General features: G+C 39.7%; 1 protein-coding gene across 6 annotated transcripts in view; it reads right to left on the bottom strand.

Moving 5' to 3' along the window:
* WDFY3 (WD repeat and FYVE domain containing 3) overlaps positions 1 to 18,931 on the bottom strand; it is a 289,358-nt gene that overhangs the window by 34,368 nt on the left and 236,059 nt on the right. For 5 of the 6 annotated variants that reach the window (XM_005292053.5, XM_005292052.5, XM_005292054.5 and 2 more), the window contains 6 exons: positions 15,718 to 15,875; positions 14,212 to 14,289; positions 12,338 to 12,565; positions 8,412 to 8,465; positions 5,855 to 6,023; positions 4,713 to 4,876 (listed from right to left, as the gene is read on the bottom strand). In XM_005292053.5, the coding sequence (XP_005292110.1) occupies positions 4,713 to 4,876; positions 5,855 to 6,023; positions 8,412 to 8,465; positions 12,338 to 12,565; positions 14,212 to 14,289; positions 15,718 to 15,875 (851 nt within the window). The remainder of the gene's footprint in view (positions 1 to 4,712; positions 4,877 to 5,854; positions 6,024 to 8,411; positions 8,466 to 12,337; positions 12,566 to 14,211; positions 14,290 to 15,717; positions 15,876 to 18,931) is intronic. The other variant, XM_042856446.2, reaches the window with a different exon arrangement.

Below are 18,931 nucleotides of genomic sequence, written 5' to 3'. Positions count from 1 at the left end.
TGTGCTACTTGTTTTATTAGTTAAAATATATGATAAAGACGCATCAGACAAATGAACTAAAAATGGGTTATAATAAAACTGTGTACAATTCAGAACCAATTATATATACCCATCAATACACATGCAATCATATACTCTTTTCTTTCTATTGTATTCTGTATCCATAAAAGAATAAAAGCAGGGATTCAATAAAAGGAGGAGAATTTACTAGGACATAAGAGTCTGTTACGAATATTACCTAAAACAGTTGTGTTCCATTTGTTTAAAAGATAACCAACAAAATGTAGATTAAAATGGGGGACTATTTTTCTCCATTATCCCACAGAATAAACACCAAACCAAATTGTGGTCATCTGTCAGAAGAACCAGCAGGAATGAAACGATACAGACACTGACAAAGGGTTAATGGAAACACAACAAGGCACTACAACAGACCTTAAAACATGTTTTAATCTGAGATTCAGGCACTGTATATGAAAACTGAAGACTTTTCCAAGCTTAGTTCGATATACAAATTAATTTTAATTCTACCTTGTCTACAAGCCAAGTAGTACTGGACTATGATCTTCAGTTAAGAGGTATTCGAACTACAATAATAGCAATAGTAGGTTACATATGATTGTTGAAGAACTTCAATTATTTTCTGTTTGTTTCCCATATATCTTACGATGAACAACATAGACTGGATAGCAGGTGTACTGAAATAGTGTAGATTAGTTTTCTGCAATACTTCAGGCTAATTATCTTAATAGAGTTTTTTTTCCTCTCTCTTTTAAGAAAGTTGTTCAGTCACATAGTGAGCCAGTCCACTTCAACGGTGAGCGCAGCATTCTCAATGAGGACTGGACATAATGCTCATGTGCTAATGGAACCTCCTGCTCCAATTAGTTACAATTTTTTTTAACTTAATTATATTGAACCACCATTACAGTGAGAAATAAGCAACCTGGAAAGTTCCAGCTTGTAAAGTTCAGCCATTTTTGCACTAAATTATTATGTGTATATGCAACTGTCTTTACCGAGCAGAAAGATTTTTTTTTTTTTTAAATTTAATCTAACTCAGAATTGAATAAATAGATTTTGCTTTAATTTTCTTTACAAATGAACCTTTGACATAGGAGGAGGAGTTTTAAAAATATATTTAGAACAAAATATCCTGACAATGGTATTGGTCCTAGATGGCAATGGAGAATTATCAATAATAATGCAGAAAAAGTGGAAGTGTTCAGTAAATATTTCTGTTCCATATTTGACAAAAAACATGGTATAGTCTCATCCTATGGGGATGACAACACTCTTTTCCATTCCATTAGTATCTCTGGGGGATGTTAAACAGAAGCTACTAAAATTAGACATTTTAAAATCAGAAGGTCCAGATAACTTGCATCCAAGATTTTTAAAAGAGTTGGCTGAGGAGCTCGCTGGACTGTTCATGTTCATTTTCAGTAAGTCTTGGAGCATGGAACAAGTTCCAGAAGACTGAACGAAGATAATGTGCTTATTTTCAAAAAGGGTAAATGGGATGACCTATGTACATATAGGCCTGTAAACCTGACATCAATCCCAGGCAAGATAATGGAGCAGCTGATATGGGATTTGATTAATTTAGAATTAAGGGAGGGTAATGTAATTAATGTCATTCAACATGGGTTTAAAGAAAACAGATCCTGTCCAACTAACCTGATTTTTTTTTATGAGATTACAAGTTTGGATGATAAAGGTAACAGTGGTCTGGAGATCGGGGTATCGGTACCAAGAGGTGCTCAGTACCCATGAAGAGCAGGGCCTCTGGCTCATCCGCTATTGAGAGGTCCTTAGTATATCTGAACTCCAGTGGTACCTAGTAAAGGATCAATACTGACGCGGTAGCTGAAGCCAATGGTACCGCCAATGGTGAGAGTACCAAAGTAGACACCAGGGTGTCTGATGTCATCACTTGCTCAGTGCCGAGGACACTGCATGCACGGGTACTGAGAGTTGGGCTGAATTTGTAGGTAAAGATGGCTGGGTGGAACTCGATGGTGCCAGTCCCAAGCATCTGTGTTTACCCTCTTTGCTAGTAGAAGGTACTGAGGCCCTACTGGTGCTGTGTCTCTCCTTTGTGTTCCAGGACTTTATGGCCCTGCTGGTACCGGAGGAGTTGTCTTTTGACTCAATGGTATTGACTCAAGAGGTCGGGGCTTTGGAGACCATAGATCTCACTGGAGACCTTGACTTTTTCGGAGCTGGCTCCTTTTTCTGGAAGCCTTCCCTGAAGCTTCCTAAGTTTTCCTTTTCTCAAGGGCAGCCTCCACCAAGGTAGAAGGGGCACTGGATGTAGCTGGAGACAGATGTACTGAAGGGAAGAGGAGTCTCCTGACCAGACTCAGGTGGTATCTGAGTTTAATCTCCCTGTCTTTCCTTGTCTTGGACTTGAGGGCCAGGCAGAAGTTGCACTTCTGGGAGACATGGGACTCCCCCAAGCAACAGACACACTTAGAGTGGCCATCACTCACAGGAATAGCCTCTCAGCAGGAGAGGCAACGTTTGAAACCAAGTGAGCCAGGCATGCTCTGCTAGGAAAAGTCTCCCGAGAGGAAAGAGGGGGTAAAACAATCCTCCCACTACTTATCTAACAAACTATAAATATACTAACAACGAATTATAAAAATTACCTCAATCACTATAGAAATATTAGGATAGCCGAGGCACACTCAAAGTTGACATGCTAGGGCTGCATCTCAGGCCCAGGGAGTTGAGAAGGAACTGAGGGCAGTTTGCCCATGCGCCCCTATATAGCCTCAGTACCCAGCATGAGGAGGCGTAGGGCACATGTGTGCACTGAATGAACCCTGGTGACTGAAAATCTCTGATCAAGGGCTTGAGAGGCGGGTGCGCACCTGAAGTTGGACACCCATACAGACATTATGCGAAGAAAAAGCAACATATTTCACATTCAGCACCATCACCCTGTTCAGCAAAGCAAAATCATGCAGCATTCAATACATGAATCATGCAGGAGTCAACAATCTACTGTAGACTTAAAGAGAAAAAATTCAAAGTGGTGTATGAAATTAGGAGAGAGATGCTTGCTAGTCAGGGTACTGAAATCTCTTTTAGGAAAATTAGCGCAATAAGTATACTCCTTCCATAGGGAATAAGAACAAATTGTCCCTACTTTATGGCACTCGTGATGGTATGTTCATTCATATTGAATTACAATCACTTGGATATGTCAAAAAACTAAACAAGATTTATAAGGTGATACATGCTACCAGACTGCTGTAGCAGACAGTTGAGGAGAAGTCATTAGTGGTCAGTTTTTCACATTTTGAAGGTAGGAGCAGCAGCGACAGTGTATGTATTCATGTGTACTCTCTCATATGCTGGGGGCCACTGCAAAGATTCAACTCATCTCAGCAAGCTCAGCAAGAGTATAGGAGGAAGGTCGCTGATGGCCTTTTTACCCTTTTCTTTAGACACCACCTCATATAATCCCCAATGCACACCGGTGAAGAGGCATAATGTGGTTTATGTTTTGTTGCCCTGCTGGTACACAGGTCTGAATCAAACATATTGTACTAGTGCTATTTTCTTGCAAAGGTCTGCAACTGGACAGCACAAAAGCATCTTATGTTTTAAGCAACATTCAATAACAGACAAGAAAAATACAACAGAATAAAATCAAAGTGAAACAAATGCAATGTCATGGCTTGAATATATTATTTCAATATTAAAACAAATTAGTCACTGTGAAAAAAATACACTCATGAAGTTGTAAGGTGTTTACAGGAAAATATATTTCTATGCTATCAAAAAAGATAAACCTGTACTTTCCCATTTTCAGTACCATAACTGAATTACTGCAATAAAACAGATTTAAACAAAATAACTAGCTATGCTGTGATCACAAAATGCAAGCTAAACATATTTTTGTTTTTAGAATATTACACACGTTCACAGTGAGCTAATCATTACTCATGTTTCCGGGGCATCATTTTCAAACTGTAGTCCATCAATGTGTCACTCATCCTTGAGTGTATGCTTGTTCAGAGGTTCTCATCAGACCAACAAAACATGGAACCCAAAGCAATTACAGAGCAGCCTTTTAATGTTCTCAAGAATAAAATAAATATTTTTAATGATTTAACATTTTAGGCTGGCATAAGATGAAGGAAGATGAATTTGAATATAAATCAAGATTGTTATATTAATATTTTCATATCTGTTGTATGTAGTTCTCTGTAAGTAATGCTTATTTGGCACATTAATTGATATTTAAATATCCTAGATATGAGATGGTTTGCATTTTTGGTTCTGAGACGGATACCTCTCTCCTTGTGTGATATCACGGTAGGTACAGACACCTGGGACGCTTAATCTAACAACTCTTTGGTTTAATAGAAAGGAGTCTGGAGGTAGAATGACCCATCCTTGGCTACGAATGCACTTGCCCACTGCCCACCAGAGCTTATATTTGGTGACCATCTGGCATAGTGTAAGATCTGCTTGTTCTCCAGGATTGACACTGGGAGGAGGGGTTTATTGGAGATGTGTGGTGGATGAAAAGGTGGAGTTAGGGAGGTCTTTTTAGGACTTTTTTTTTTAAATTCTCTTTTTGACATGCATGATCAATGTTCATGTTTTAAATATTCACACCTGGAGAAATCAGAGACAGGGACAAAGTAGAAATCCAGATAAAGTAAATGATCAGTATTTCTGAAGTACTGTACCTTCTCTCCTTCCTCGAGCAGTCGAAGCAAAGTTGTATTATCAGTCTTTTCTTCTTCATCTATAGAACTACCCTCAGCTATTTGATCCTGCAGTTGCTCCTGGTTTTCCTCATCTCCTCCATCAGGTGCAGAGCGAGATCTCTTCAGAGGAGGTTTTACCAGACCTGCATAGTAATCAGAGAGACAATCAATGTATTGACAAACACTGCAGGGTTTTGGGGGATACATATCTGGAGTCCAATAAGTGGGAATGTAATCAAATGGGCATAAGCCAATAGCAGTGCTAGTCAATACAGTGCCCGTTTCCCCTCACAGTTTGCCCACTACACCTCAATCTTGATCACCAATACTACTGCCTTTCCACTGCGGGAGCATGTCCTGAACTTACGCTTTTCCCCTTTTTACCCGCCCTGTTCTAGCTCTTAACTTTTAATTTTACATATTCGAGCCTGAACATCTTGCATCCCTGCTGTCCCAAATGACCAGAGCCGTGTGCACACATGGTGAGGGGATGAGGTGAGATTCTGGCAGCTGAGACAGAGAATTTGAAAGCCTATCACCAGATAAGAGAAGAGCTGTTAAACCTTAAAATCCAGACTATTGAGTGGACACACTATTTTTTGCTTTTTTCTGTTCCGTGAAGTGTGTTGTGGTTGTGTGGTCTCTTAACATCTCTGTAATTTTCTGTGATTCCAAGCAGATTAGTCAGGACTTTTAGATCAAGAAGGGACATGACAGTGACTTAAAACTAAAGTCTCCCCCCAACTCTAATAAGTTCTATGAATGTAAAGGAAAGGGTCTCTCCCCCCCTCCCAAGAACAACTGTTTATCTAATTCTTTCCCAGTTATTTTAAACTCAACTGTCTTGTTCATGTGTGCGTACATACATTTTTAAAAGGTTCTTGTTGTCTGGCTGATGATAGTAGTAGCTGAAGTCACCTTGCAAAAACATGTGGATCTCAAAATTAACTGCCTAAAGTTGTGGCAGTAAAATGGGGACCTACAGGACCCTTATGTTTAATTTATACGGCACTGGTAATTTGAAGAAATCCAGACTCATTCATGGAGAAGCAAGTTTAAAAAAGTTAAACTTTTAACATCAAATAGGTTATTTCAAAATACAGGCAGAACGATGAACTTACCTTTAACTCTTGCAATAGTGTCTTCGCCATGTTCTGGCTCCTGCTGAGTGGCTTCACCTTCTGAACTCTCTTCTATGGTATCTTGGAAAACAGCAGGATTTCCAGAAGCCAGGCGCATGTAGTACTCCTTGCTGTCATAGCTTATAGCTCTTCGGTAACGAGTAGGTTTCTTAGAAGTAAATGAATGAAATATTAAGTAAGTCAACTCTAATAACAAATGAAATTTTTCCAAGACTACTGTGTGCACAGTACATGCTCAACAATATAATGTATTTATCTGTGGTCAATCATAAGCCAGTTAAAACTTATGTATAAAATGTAAGATTTAATTCCTAAATGGATTTGCAAGGAAGCTATTCAGTCACAGAAATGATGGTCAAACTGGGAAATGATGACGAAACTTGAAATATAGAGCTTTTAAATGTGGCCTGTGTGTTATGAATTGCCACAAAAAGACAAACTTGCATTTAAGATTTATTTATCTATTTTGTCGTTCCCTACAATATATGCATTAGTTTAAATAATATTCTACAACAAAGAAAAGTAAAGATGTGTAGATACTGATGTGCATTAAATCACACAATAGCCAGGGAGTTGGATTTAAGACTCAGAAACATTTAACTAAGGTTTAACTAATATTCTACAAACCTGTGGTAGCAGGAGAGTGGCCCATCTTTAACTAATGTAACTAATTTGCAGCCTGTCTCCTTGGGAGAACTATTGCAAATTATCTCAGTAACTCCAGCTTCTAACTGGAGATTCTGGCTATAAATGTATGTTACATGTGTTTCTTTTGGAGGTTAATTCTTGTGTTAAACATCTGATTATAATGACTTTACTATAATTAAAAGGACAGATAACAAAATCAGGACAGTAAACATGCTCGGGTGATCACAGAAGTAAAGTTGGGGATAAAAAAAGGTAAGGATGAAATAAGCAATGTGACTCTTTCTGAAGTGAAAAAATGAACTAATTTATGTGGATGTGGAAAAGTTAGATTTGGAACCTGTAGTGAAGGTTTTCTTCTCTGGCTATTGCTGGAAGAAAAAAAAAAGCTAAAAACCCCAGCTCTTATATGAGAGTTAAGTTCTGGAACTTTAAAAAAATCTTTATTTGATAACACTTTTCCCATGAAAACAAATAATTGTTCCTGTCCATTCTAGAACTATTAGCATAAACCCAGTGTGGTTCCATACGCTACCATCTGCCAATCTAACGAGTGTAGGTATTCCTTCATGTGCTCCTGTAATAATTATTTGAAAACCACATTTTTTTATATTTCCATTAGTCTTCATGTAATTCACCTATTGAAACTGGGCAATACAACAACTCATGTAGATAAAATAGCACAGCTATGAACAGATGTGCTAAAATATTAAAAGATGCAGGTTACTGATATGGAGATTTCCCAGTTAATACTATCTACTCCAAAACATAAAGATGTAAGTTATCTGTTTAGAGTCGCTGACTCATGTAGGAGAAGAGTGACAAACAGCCTGTCATGGTGCTTTAGCAACAGATAACTGGATTATGGCTGTTACAATGACAGTGTTTATTGCCATAGTATTTTTCTGGAAATAATCATTGAACAAGCTACTGGGGGAGGGGGATCCAAACAATACCCCCACGCCCCAAAACCACCAAACATTTAAAATGACAGAAATGATAATTGTAACTATATAACCCATTCCATTTAACATCTTAAATAATAACCACTTTTATTTCATATGTCTGAGCTTAACAACATGTCAAATTCAAAAGAAGTGAATGAATCCCACATACCATACTTAGTGATGGGCACGACTGAACACAGTTGCATATGAAAGCAAAATTACATTTACACTTGTATACAGAATGGCCAGTAATGTGTAAGTTCCAATTTCTTTTTAGGTATGTTTGATATTTTGAAACATAAATACCAGTTCATTACATTATGCACCTTATTTTCTAATGACAAAGTTGTAGAAGGAGGAAAGGATTTGGGGGAAAAGGGGAAATCAAAATTTTGATTTTGGTTCCAACAACAAAATGGATACAGCCCCACTATTCCAAAAATATTATTTCTTTTTTATGGGGAACACTTTCTAAACCCTCTACTAGCACACGGCACTAATAAAATACAGTTGGGAAAGGCATGCTCCAAATGTCAAAAATGATCAACGAGCAAATAAAAAATATATTTTAATAGTGGTGTTAGTTTTCCGAAGTGACACAAAATTACCACGTTGCCCATTACTAAACATGTTTCATTGTCCATTTAATTCAGTTCCCAAGCCAATACACATTTACAGTGAGAACAGTGAGAGTACAGCCCAACACAGCCTGTTAGTGTGCAGCAAAGAAGGCAAGAGCCACAAAACGTTATAAGAAGTGAAGACTGAAGAAAACACAGCAACATCTTCTAGGTGTGAATATTGGAAACCTTTAATCCTGAAAATATTTACTGAAGGAACAATGTTGAAAGCCAATCGTAGAAGCCTTGTTAAGTTTGCCTAGCATGCAGGAAAACATTTGTATTTGTTTGACATTCTTTCAGTGCGTAATTTTGTTTCTTTACCTTTTGAGGAATGGTATCATCAGGTGTCTCAGGAGGTTTACTTGAGAAGTCAGACTGAAAACAGGGCATTAAGTATAAACATATCAGAAAAAAATCACTTTTGGGAAGAATGCCTGATGGTATGTTCTCCTCTTTGTGTGTACGTGTAACTCCAACTAAGAGTGAAATATACTCACTATCTAAACTAGCCTAGTGTGGTCAGAACTTTGCATTATTAGTTGGTTTCATTCATAATTCTTTAAAAAACCTTGAATACTCATTTCTATGTGATTGGGATTTTCTCAAGAAAATAGAGACTTCCAAAATGAATATGGGGAACACATACCTTCTTTGAGAATGAATTATCCGTGTTACAAAAGGGCACATGTGCATACAAATACACTGATGCATGTGTATTAGTATTTTCATGTGTGCAAGTCAGGTGTGCACACTAATCTAGGTCAGTAGGCCTAGAGTTTGATCTATATTAATGGAATATGGTATCCATTTTGCTCAGAATTACTGAAGTGGATGAGATAACACTTCTCATCAAAATCTCTCAGTAATTTACAGTGGTGTAACAAGGCCCTAAAGGGCCATGTGCAATAACAGATTAGGGAAATCCTTCTCAACTCCAAAATCTAAAATTTTGATTACATCCAACATCATGATCCCCAGCATCCCCCACCTGCCCCACAACTCCCCTCCCCCCCCCAGCACTCCCCACAGCCCACCAACAACTCAGTTCCCAGACTCTCACCCACCATCCTGGGTACTTCATTGCCACTCACTGGCACTCTGCCCCGCAAAACACAGCGTTTTGCTCCCATCCTGGGCTGGGGTGGCCCTCCCCACTCCTGGCTGCCCAGCAGCTCCGCTTGCTCTCATCACTCTCCCACGGTGAGAGCCAAATTTGAGTGATGAGTGGCATTGCAAACTGGTGCATGTGGTTGCAGCGCCACTCAAGTTTGGCCTGGCCAGGTTCCAACACCACTCAAAATTTGGCTCAGCTGTCCCTGTGATGATGGAGGGGTGGCTGGGCCAAACCTGAATGGCGCTGCAACCCCTGTCGCATACCACTCAAATTTGGTCTGGGTGCCGCTCTGTTGTAAGGGGTGGTGGAAAGGCCAAATTTATGTGAGTGGCACGGCGAGCCATGCAGCAGGTGAAGTGCCGGAGCGCTGCTCCATCTTGCTGGGCCCAGCGTGACTGCACCACTTGCACCTTTTTTTAGCTATGCCACTGGTAATTTAATATGCATGAAAACTTTAAGAACTAATTCCTCATGCAATGTTTTGAAAATGTACCACTCTACGAAATTAATACAACTAACAGGCCTATACCTTTTGTTCCTAATATACTTAAACAATTTTTTATTGTCCTTAATTCTGCAAGCCAGATTTTGCCTTGTGTCCTTTCCCTTCTCTTATCAATTTCCCACAATTCTTAGCTTCTAATTCCTCTTCATTGCTATCAACTTCTCCCTTTTCCCAATTATTATTTTAAATTGGTTCTTTCACTTTCCCTTCAAGACTTAGTGGATTTTTAACTAGCATAGCCTTCTTTTTCAATTGTGAAATTGTGGCTTTTTAAGCATCTAGTAAAATGGTCCTAAACAGTTTCCAATTATAATTGACATATTTTGTTTATAGTCTCAACCAATTTGGTTAAATTGTATTCAGCTTTGTGAAACTGGCCTTTTAAAGCACCAAATGTGTATATATATTGCTGGTTTGGACTTCACATTTATGATGTGTAAACAGAATAATTAGGTTATGATCACTTGCACCTAAGTAATCACTAATTTTTATTTCTGTTATCAATTCCTCTTTATCTGTCAAGAGGTCTTATATAGAATTTTCCCAAGGTGGGTGCAACATTTTTTGAGTTAGGAATTTGTCATCTACAATTTTTAGAAATTCAAAGGGTGTCTTAGTATTGGTAGCATGAGATCTCCAGCATACATCATTTATGGGAGTTTGCCTGGGATCTGTCCGAGAGGAGGTACGCTAAGTGCTGCATTGGGGGGCTGTATCGGTGCGTATCTGAGTGTCTGTTGCAGGGACGGTTTGTCAGTTTGACCATGTGCTTGATTGTTTGAAAAGTGTGAATTGGGAGTGTTTTGTTCCAGGTGGGCCTTGAGTGGGCCTGACGGTTATAAAAAGGCAGTCAGCAGCAAACCAGCTGAGCGGCGAACAGCGGAGGCTAACAGAGGGAGTTTGCCTGGGGAGAGCCCACTGAGATCAGGAACAGTCAGCATGGATTCACCAAGGACAAATCATGCCTGACTAACCTAATTGCCTAAAATGAGGAGATTACTGCCTCTGTGGATGAGGGGAAAGCAGTGGATGTGTTATTCCTTGACTTTAGCAAAGCTTTTGATACGGTCTCCCACAGTATTTTTGCCGGCAAGTTAAAGTAGTATGGGGTGGATGAATGGACTATAAGGTGGATAGGAAGCTGGCTAGGTCGTCGGGCTCAACGGGTAGTGATCAATAGCTCCATGTCTAGTTGGCAGCTGGTATCAAGAGGAGTGCCCCAAGGGTCGGTCCTGGGGCCAGTTTTGTTCAATATCTTCATTAATGATCTGGAGGATGGCGTGGACTGCACTCAGAGCAAGTTTGCAGATGACACTAAATTGGGAGGAATGGTAGATATGCTGGAGGGTAGGATAGGATACAGAGGGACCTAGACAAATTAGAGGATTGGGCCAAAAGAAACCTGATGAGGTTCAACAAGAACAAGTGCAGAGTCCTGCACTTAGGATGGAAGAATCCCATGCACTGCTACAGACTAGGGACCGAATGGCTAGGTAGCAGTTCTGCAGAAAAGGACCTAGGGGTTACAGTGGACGAGAAGCTGGATATGAGTTGACAGTGTGCTCTTGTTGCCAAGAAGGCTAATGGCATTTTGGGCTGTATAAGTAGGGGCATTGCCAGCAGATCGAGGGACGTGATCATTCCCCTCTATTTGAGATTGGTGAGGCCTCATCTGGAGTACTGTGTCCAGTTTTGGGCCCCACACTACAAGAAGGATGTGGAAAAATTGAAAAGAGTCCAGCGGAGGGCAACAAAAATGATTAGGGGCCTGGAACACATGACTTAAGAGGAGAGGCTGAGGGAACTGGGATTGTTTAGTCTGCAGAAGAGAAGAATGAGGGGGGATTGGATAGCTGCTTTCAACTACCTGAAAGGGGGTTCCAAAGAGGATGGATCTAGACTGTTCTCAGTGGTACCAGATGACAGAACAAGGAGTAATGGTCTCAAGTTGCACTGGGGGAGGTTTTGGTTGGATATTAGGAAAACCTTTTTCACTAGGAGGGTGGTGAAGCACTGGAATGGGTTACCTAGGGAGGTGGTGGAATCTCCTTCCTTAGAGGTTTTTAAGGTCAGGCTTGAAAAAAGCCCTGGCTGGGATGATTTAGTTGGGGATTGGTCCTGCTTTGAGCAGGGGGTTGGACTAGATGACCTCCTGAGGTCCCTTCCAACCCTGATATTCTATGATTCTATATTGAAGTCCCTGTGACAACAGTTTTTTCTACTACACAATATAGACAGATGCTTAAGGAGTCGGTCATCCTGTTCTCTAGCGTCACTGGCGATCCGTAGCAGGTACCTAATAGTACCCCCTCTTGTGCTTTATCTGTTCAAACATCAATCGATAAGCATTCAAGGTAATTTGCTTCTGAGATGTTAATGACTAGGAAAAATGTAATATTTTTGACACTGTGCCGTTTCACTCTCTTTCTGCCCACTTGATCCCTCCCACATAGGTTATGGGCAGGATTTTTAGCATTCCAATCATGCTAATCTTCCCACCAGTTTCAGTAATACCAACTAGACTGAATTCATGCATTGTGATGAGCATTTTTTTTAAACCACAAACATTGCACTTCAGAATAATAAGGCTTAAAAACTATTACAAACACTCAAATACTGTACACTTACCAGTAGATTTGTCTCTTGTTCAGTTTCTGGCATGTAAGGATACTGAATATAAAACATGTCATTTCGTACCATCTTCTTCCTCATTCTGCAGGGTCCCTCTGTCATCTCCAACATACATTTATCCAGATGGGAGCCAATGGGAGGACCCCACAAACCTCGCTCCCTTAATAGTTCATACTCAATTTGAGACCACTCTTCTGTCACATATTTTAATGCATTCTGCTGACGCTGTAAATACAAAGGTTTACAGGTTAACAACCAAGGCAAAATAACATTTCAAAAGAGCTTCTGGTTTCAAAGAAATGACTGTGGTTAAAGTGCACAACACTATATAGTTAATACAGAGTTTGATTTGAAGTTATAGTAGCACCTCAATGCTATTTTAATTACATTTCCAGCAACAATTTATTATGGCCAAGGTTTATAGTGCATTTTTTGTCAGTGACAAATGGGCCTGCTTCTTTTTCTTTCTTTTTTTTTAATTAAAGCTACTTGTAAATGATAAACATATAAGATGCATAACATTAATGCAAGCATTCTGGAAAGAGCTTTGTTGAATGAAGAAATTAATTCTATTTTGGATCCCTTCTCTGACTGTCCATACTTAAACATAATACAGATATTACATTAACTACTAGCACTATATTAATAGTTGGTTCCAAGTGGCTGTTCCTCTGGGAAGCTGTTTTCTCAGATTTACAGAATGCTGCTCAGCAAGTGATCCTAAACATAAATGTGATTTGCTGGCTGCCTGGAAGAAAATGCTAGGTTCTGTGATTTCATTTCAGGAGGAACAGATCTGGTAAAGAGCTGCTACTTTCTATAGATACCATGATTAGAAATAACTGCTCGAAAATCTTGTTTCTGTTATAAAATGGAGTACTGTATATATGTATGTATTTATGTATGTACTACTACTGCTACAAGACTGCAGAAACGTTAGGACAAGATACTCTGTCCCAACTGTCGTAAGAATACTTCTAATATTGGAGAAAAAATATTTTGAAATCTGCTCTAAATCATGTATAATTTCCTGTGGCTCACATTACTTTTCTTGTGGGACTGCCACACTGGAAACCCCAAACCTTACTTCAAAGATGAACAACCTTTCAGCTGGAGTGTGATGGGATGTTGCTTTTACCAGTGAAGGAATTGCTTGGCTGGTTAATGGATGTTTAAGTACTGCAGACATCCCTACTAGAGATTATTTCACTTTTTAAAGCATCTACATGTAATTTATAATTTCAATTTCCCATCTCATGCTTTGAGTATTATTATAAATATTAAAGCAAAAACTGTAAACATTAAAATAATCAATATGTAATAAACTCATTGTCCATGACAGAGAAATATTTCCCCCCCGGTACAATCTCAGAAGTGGTCCCATGTCAATCTGACTACTCTTTACATGTTTCCACAAGTACCACCATTGCCATGCATGGTTTATATAAATCAGTCAATGTGTAGAAAACTATTTTCAAAGTATGCCTTTTATTAAATTACATGACAGGGCAATGACTGCTACACCAAAAAGGTTTTCCTCATTAATGTACTGAAAGACTCATGCATCTTTTTTTAATTTGATGTATAAAACCATGCTAGTAACGGGCAGTGGTTCAGAGGACAGAACACCAGATTGGGAATCAGGAGGCCTGGGGTCTAGTCTCAGCTCTGCTGGGTGACATCCGGCAAGTTGCTTCAGCTCCCTGTGCCTCCATTCTCTCTCTCTCTGATGTTGTCTGTCTTATCTGTTTCAAAGTTAAGCTCTTTAGGACAGGGACTCTTTTACTAAGTGTTTGTACAGTGTGGGAGATAGTATATGCAGTTTAATAGGCTCATCTTAATTCTAGTTAATTCCCTGGATACGCCCTTACCTCTTGATACTCTTTGTACTGCATGTCTACCAAGTCCCGAACCACTGCAATGTGAGTGAACATCCACTGGGAAATTTCCTAATCATAAATGAGACAGAACATATAGAAAGCAATTTTACAAAGGTACATTTTTATTGCAAAATATATGGATAAAACACCTTAACTCTGACACAGAACAATTTCTTCTTAAAAATATATTAGATTGCATTAAATGGTTTGAAATCAACCATATTCTTTAGTTTAGTTTAGCTCAGAAAATGGATCGTAAGGAAACACATGTTGGTATTATTTAATGGTGACCTGCAAATACTTTGAAAACATCCCAGAAATACACCAAATACCAAAGGGCAGGGGGCATTCAATAAATAAGTGATTTAAAACTTCAGTTAATTTAAAAAGAAAAAAGTTAACTCTTATGAATGGTGCCTGGTTTGCAGACTATGGAGACTGAAGACCTGTGTGTTCTGTGGCTTCCTGCCAATGCATGACTCTCCACCCCATTCAGTTCTTGGCCCCTCTTCCAATCCGGCCATCTAGGGTTCCAGTTAGAACACCTGTGATGTTTTTTCAGGTATGAACACCTGTTCACCAGGAAATGGACTAGACCACCAATTCATTTCACACAGGCCACTGAATACCTACTAGGCAACCTAGGGTTCTACTCTTCCACACCATGAGTGGGCTCCTAAGGAAGTCAGATGGGGTTACTTGTACCCCAAGGAAGAAAGAATCCATTAGTAACCTGCTGAAACATCCAGATCTACCTTTTTTTCTTCTGTTCTAACATCCAGACTCATTCATGATCATTGAAGAGATACCATAGCGCACACTACACTGGTGACAGCAAACAACAATGGCACTGCTGGTTATTGTAGGGCTGAGTGGGTTTTTAAAATGTATTTTATTAAAAAAAAACAACAACAACAACGCTGTGCTGTTTTGTAAAGTTAATATCTTAAATATATTCTATGGTTGAGGTGCTTTAGAAGTCAACAATTTTATTGTGACGTATACAGGGGGATATAATCTTTTATTGAGTTCTATTCTGCAGTAAAGAAAATACTGCTGAACAGTGTGAGGCTTTTTAAAGAAAACCTACCGTCAAACTTTACTAAACCATACAACACTGTTAAAAACCCAAGCACCTATCTTGCTTCCGTGGGTTGGCTCCAGTTTACTACAGTTGGATTTTGAAAATTGGGATGACGTAACATTACCAGTTTAGGGCCCAAACTATCCAAGCCCTCAAGCACAGGCATAATTTAAAGCATGTAAACAGTTCCATTGACTACAATGGAATAACTTGCTGCCTAAAGTGCTTACTAGCGTGCCTTATGGAGCAGGAGTGAATAAGTCTGGATATTCAGAAAGGGGGGGGAAAAGGGTACTTTTTTCTCCTCTATCCCTTGCTACTTGGGGCATTCACCACATACAGTAAAGTGTGAAATTGCTGGATTTTTCTCCCAAGTATTTGCAGGTGACCTTTAATAAAACAATACAAATTACCTGCGTAGAGAGATTATGTTTGTTGAGCCCACTCTCCTTTCGGTTTCTTCTTGATCCAGTTAACTTGGAAAGGCCAAACCCACTGCTGACCCGTGAAAGCTTCGATTGTGTGGCTGGAACTAAAGATTCCCCTCTACTGATGCATTTCTTCTCATGAGCTATAATATTAAAGAGAGTGCTGATGTTACTTTTCTGAAAGAATTATCACTTTACGTAGCTAAGCACTATTCCTTTTTAAATTAAAGAAATGACCAATTTTCATATACAATTAGATAGCTCAGTGGTTTGAGCATTGGCCTGCAAAACCCAGGGTTGTGAGTTCAATCCTTGAAGGGGCCACTTAGGGATCTGGGGCAAAAATTAGGTAGTGTTAACCATAAGTCAATGAGGTTCTTAAGGAGTGGAACAACTGCTTTAAAGCATGATGGGTCCAGACAGAATGCTGAACTCTGGGGTAGGTTTTGTTCTATGCATTTATGTTCACTGTACCAATGGAACTTTCCCAGTTTGTTCTTGATAAACATTTATCTCCCATAGCAGAGAAATTCCTATTACACTGCTCTTTCCATTACCCTCCTGTCCCCTGCAAAAATTTGAAAATCTTGCTCTCTCCTTGCATTCCATTCTGTCCTGAAACATGATACGAGTTCCCCACATACCTATTTCTACTTATCATACCTAATTCCATCCAAGTGTGGAAATATGGCACAGAAAGGTACTGCTAAACTAAAAAGTTTTCTCAAACTTTACTATAACACATGTTCAAGGCAAATTATGAAGAAACAATCAAGAGTCTCTCTAGCATGAAGAGAGAAAGATTTCTAGATGAAATTGGTTGTAAAATAGAAATGGTGCATTTAGAAATTAAATTTGTGGAACTGATGCAGCTATTTTTTTCTCTTCTTTCAGAAATGTATCATTTGGGAGACAGCAAAAGTAGAATAATCAATTGTGTATTCAGTATTAATTTGAAGACTCCTGAGTAACAATAATGGAGGTAAGACCAAATATTTTTCCATCTCATTTTCCTTACGCTTAATGCCCCTCTCTTGACGGAGCAGAGAGCATTTCCAAGGCGGCTTGTTTTGGGAGTCAGTAACCAAAGGACAGTTACAGAGCGGACAAGTTGCATTCTCTCTTTCACGTTATAAACAATGGAAATAAGTAATAAGGAATGCTTCTAACAGATTTTGGATAGGCTGGGACTACCAAAATATAAACAGTAGCACATTTATATTGTGGCAATCCCCAATAAGCTGCTTTCTAAACACAGATGAAAACACCCAGCCGCCTGCCCTGAAGATTTTCAAAATAGACACTTACAGCTCAGCTGCAGTTCTCAAACACTTTCCTCATATTTATGTTGTTTTTACTTATATGGAACCTACATCAATTTGCAAATATTTTCAGTGTGTGTAGAACAGGTATGATTGTTACACACTTAAGATACCCGACACAAAACCAGGAAAGCAAGGAAATGAGAAGTGAAGCCACTTAACAGTGCACAGCTTCTTGTACTCTATCCACAGGCACAGACCTTATAACTACCATACAACACAGTCTACACACCCTTAACCATGCCCCCTAAGGGTGCCAGCCATCCAACATGCCTTTTACCAAACTACCCTCAAAACTCACCAATTAACAACAATTAGTGTTACAATGGGGTAGCATGATGGAGGGCATGTGTGCAGAAGGGATGCTGAGGGAGTAGTCTGATGCTGAGATTGGTATCCATAGAGGCCAGGGCTGGACTAAGGAAATCTGGTGCTGAGACATACCATGACACTGTCCCTTCTGAAGCCCCCAAACTGTACCATGGCACTGCCACCTCCCACCTGAAGTGGAGATGACAGATGCCTCTGGGAGTCAAGGGCCAGCATGAGGCCAGCTTTCCCTTCCCCCAAAAGGGGCAACAGGGACCATCTCCCCTTGAGAGAAGCAGCAGGGTTCCCCTTCATCTCCCCTGAAGAGGGAGGGGTAGCAGTAGGCTGCCTCCCCCCCAGAAGCCAAGACACATTTGCATGGGTGGGGTGTGGGCCACACGGGGCGTTCTCTGTTGAGGTGGCATTGGTAGAGTTCCCCAGCGCTGTGGATGTGCACCCCTCAATCTCCTTGAGAGACACACCTCTTAGAACCATTGTTTCAGGTTGTCTGCAGACTCAGGCAGAACACTGTTTCAGTTATGCTTGGCTTGTGTTTTCAAGCTTTTCCTGAAACTAGAAACTTATTTTTAATTTTAAATAAATGGAAGCCTAGATTCTGACTTAACCACGTATCTGCAGGAGCTGGAGCCTAGGCACAGGCCTATAGTGTCTATGCCTTAACTCAGTCGTGCTATGAAGGTTGAGTTCAGACTCTGGTGTATGGTAATTGTAATAGCAACGAGTCCTGTGTCTACACGTGGAGGAACAGCGTACTGGTAAGTAGCTTATTTTTTATTTTCCTTGATTTTATGTTTTTGCATCATATGTTATGTGCATTGCTACCTTAATCACGGAAAGTCTGTCCTACCCAGGGCTGTCTCAGTAATGGAGCTCTGATTACCAGGGGAGCTTGCCTGCCCCCTTCTTCTTACTGCTGTATACTTTAGGAAGTGGGATATGGTGGAAGAGAGAGAACTGGGGGTTGTGGCAGGGAAACAAAGAAGGGTGAAAGAAGCAGTATTGCCAAATCTAAACATCTAGAAATCATGTATTAGGTCCCCTGAGATCAAGAAACTGACAAAAAAAATAAATAAAAAAAATAGATCAGCAGCTTTAGAAGTACTATTACTACCACCACCACCAATACTACTCCACTTTTTTTGTTTGCTGTCTAATTTTTGAGCCATTGGGGAAGCAACTACCATACATGATCGTTTCAGGTTCAATATTCAACCTTAAATTCACAAACAAATATGTGATCCTGCCTGTTAGTTTCTTTAAGGGGACTCCACTTACCCTCTCCTGACACCAAGCTTGGGGAGCTGCCATTTTATCCCTCTTCATCCCCTCTCCACCAGCCTGCCTCCCTCCTAATCCTCTCTGCCTTTTCTTTGTATGTCCCATTCTTCCACCCAGGCTTCTACATAGAGCCTCCTGTTTACCCTGTTTTCTTTTCAAAAACTACCTATTGTGACGGATCTACTGAAGATTCACTTCTCTGACAACTTTTGTGTAAACACTCAATTTCCACAACGAAAGCCCACCTAGATGTAGAAAATCAACAATTA

The sequence above is a fragment of the Chrysemys picta genome, chromosome 5 (assembly GCF_011386835.1).
Source record: "Chrysemys picta bellii isolate R12L10 chromosome 5, ASM1138683v2, whole genome shotgun sequence".
NCBI classification, from domain to species: domain Eukaryota; kingdom Metazoa; phylum Chordata; order Testudines; family Emydidae; genus Chrysemys; species Chrysemys picta.
The sequence above is the reverse complement of the archived record's forward strand: the minus strand, read 5'-3'. Positions and strand labels throughout refer to the sequence as shown.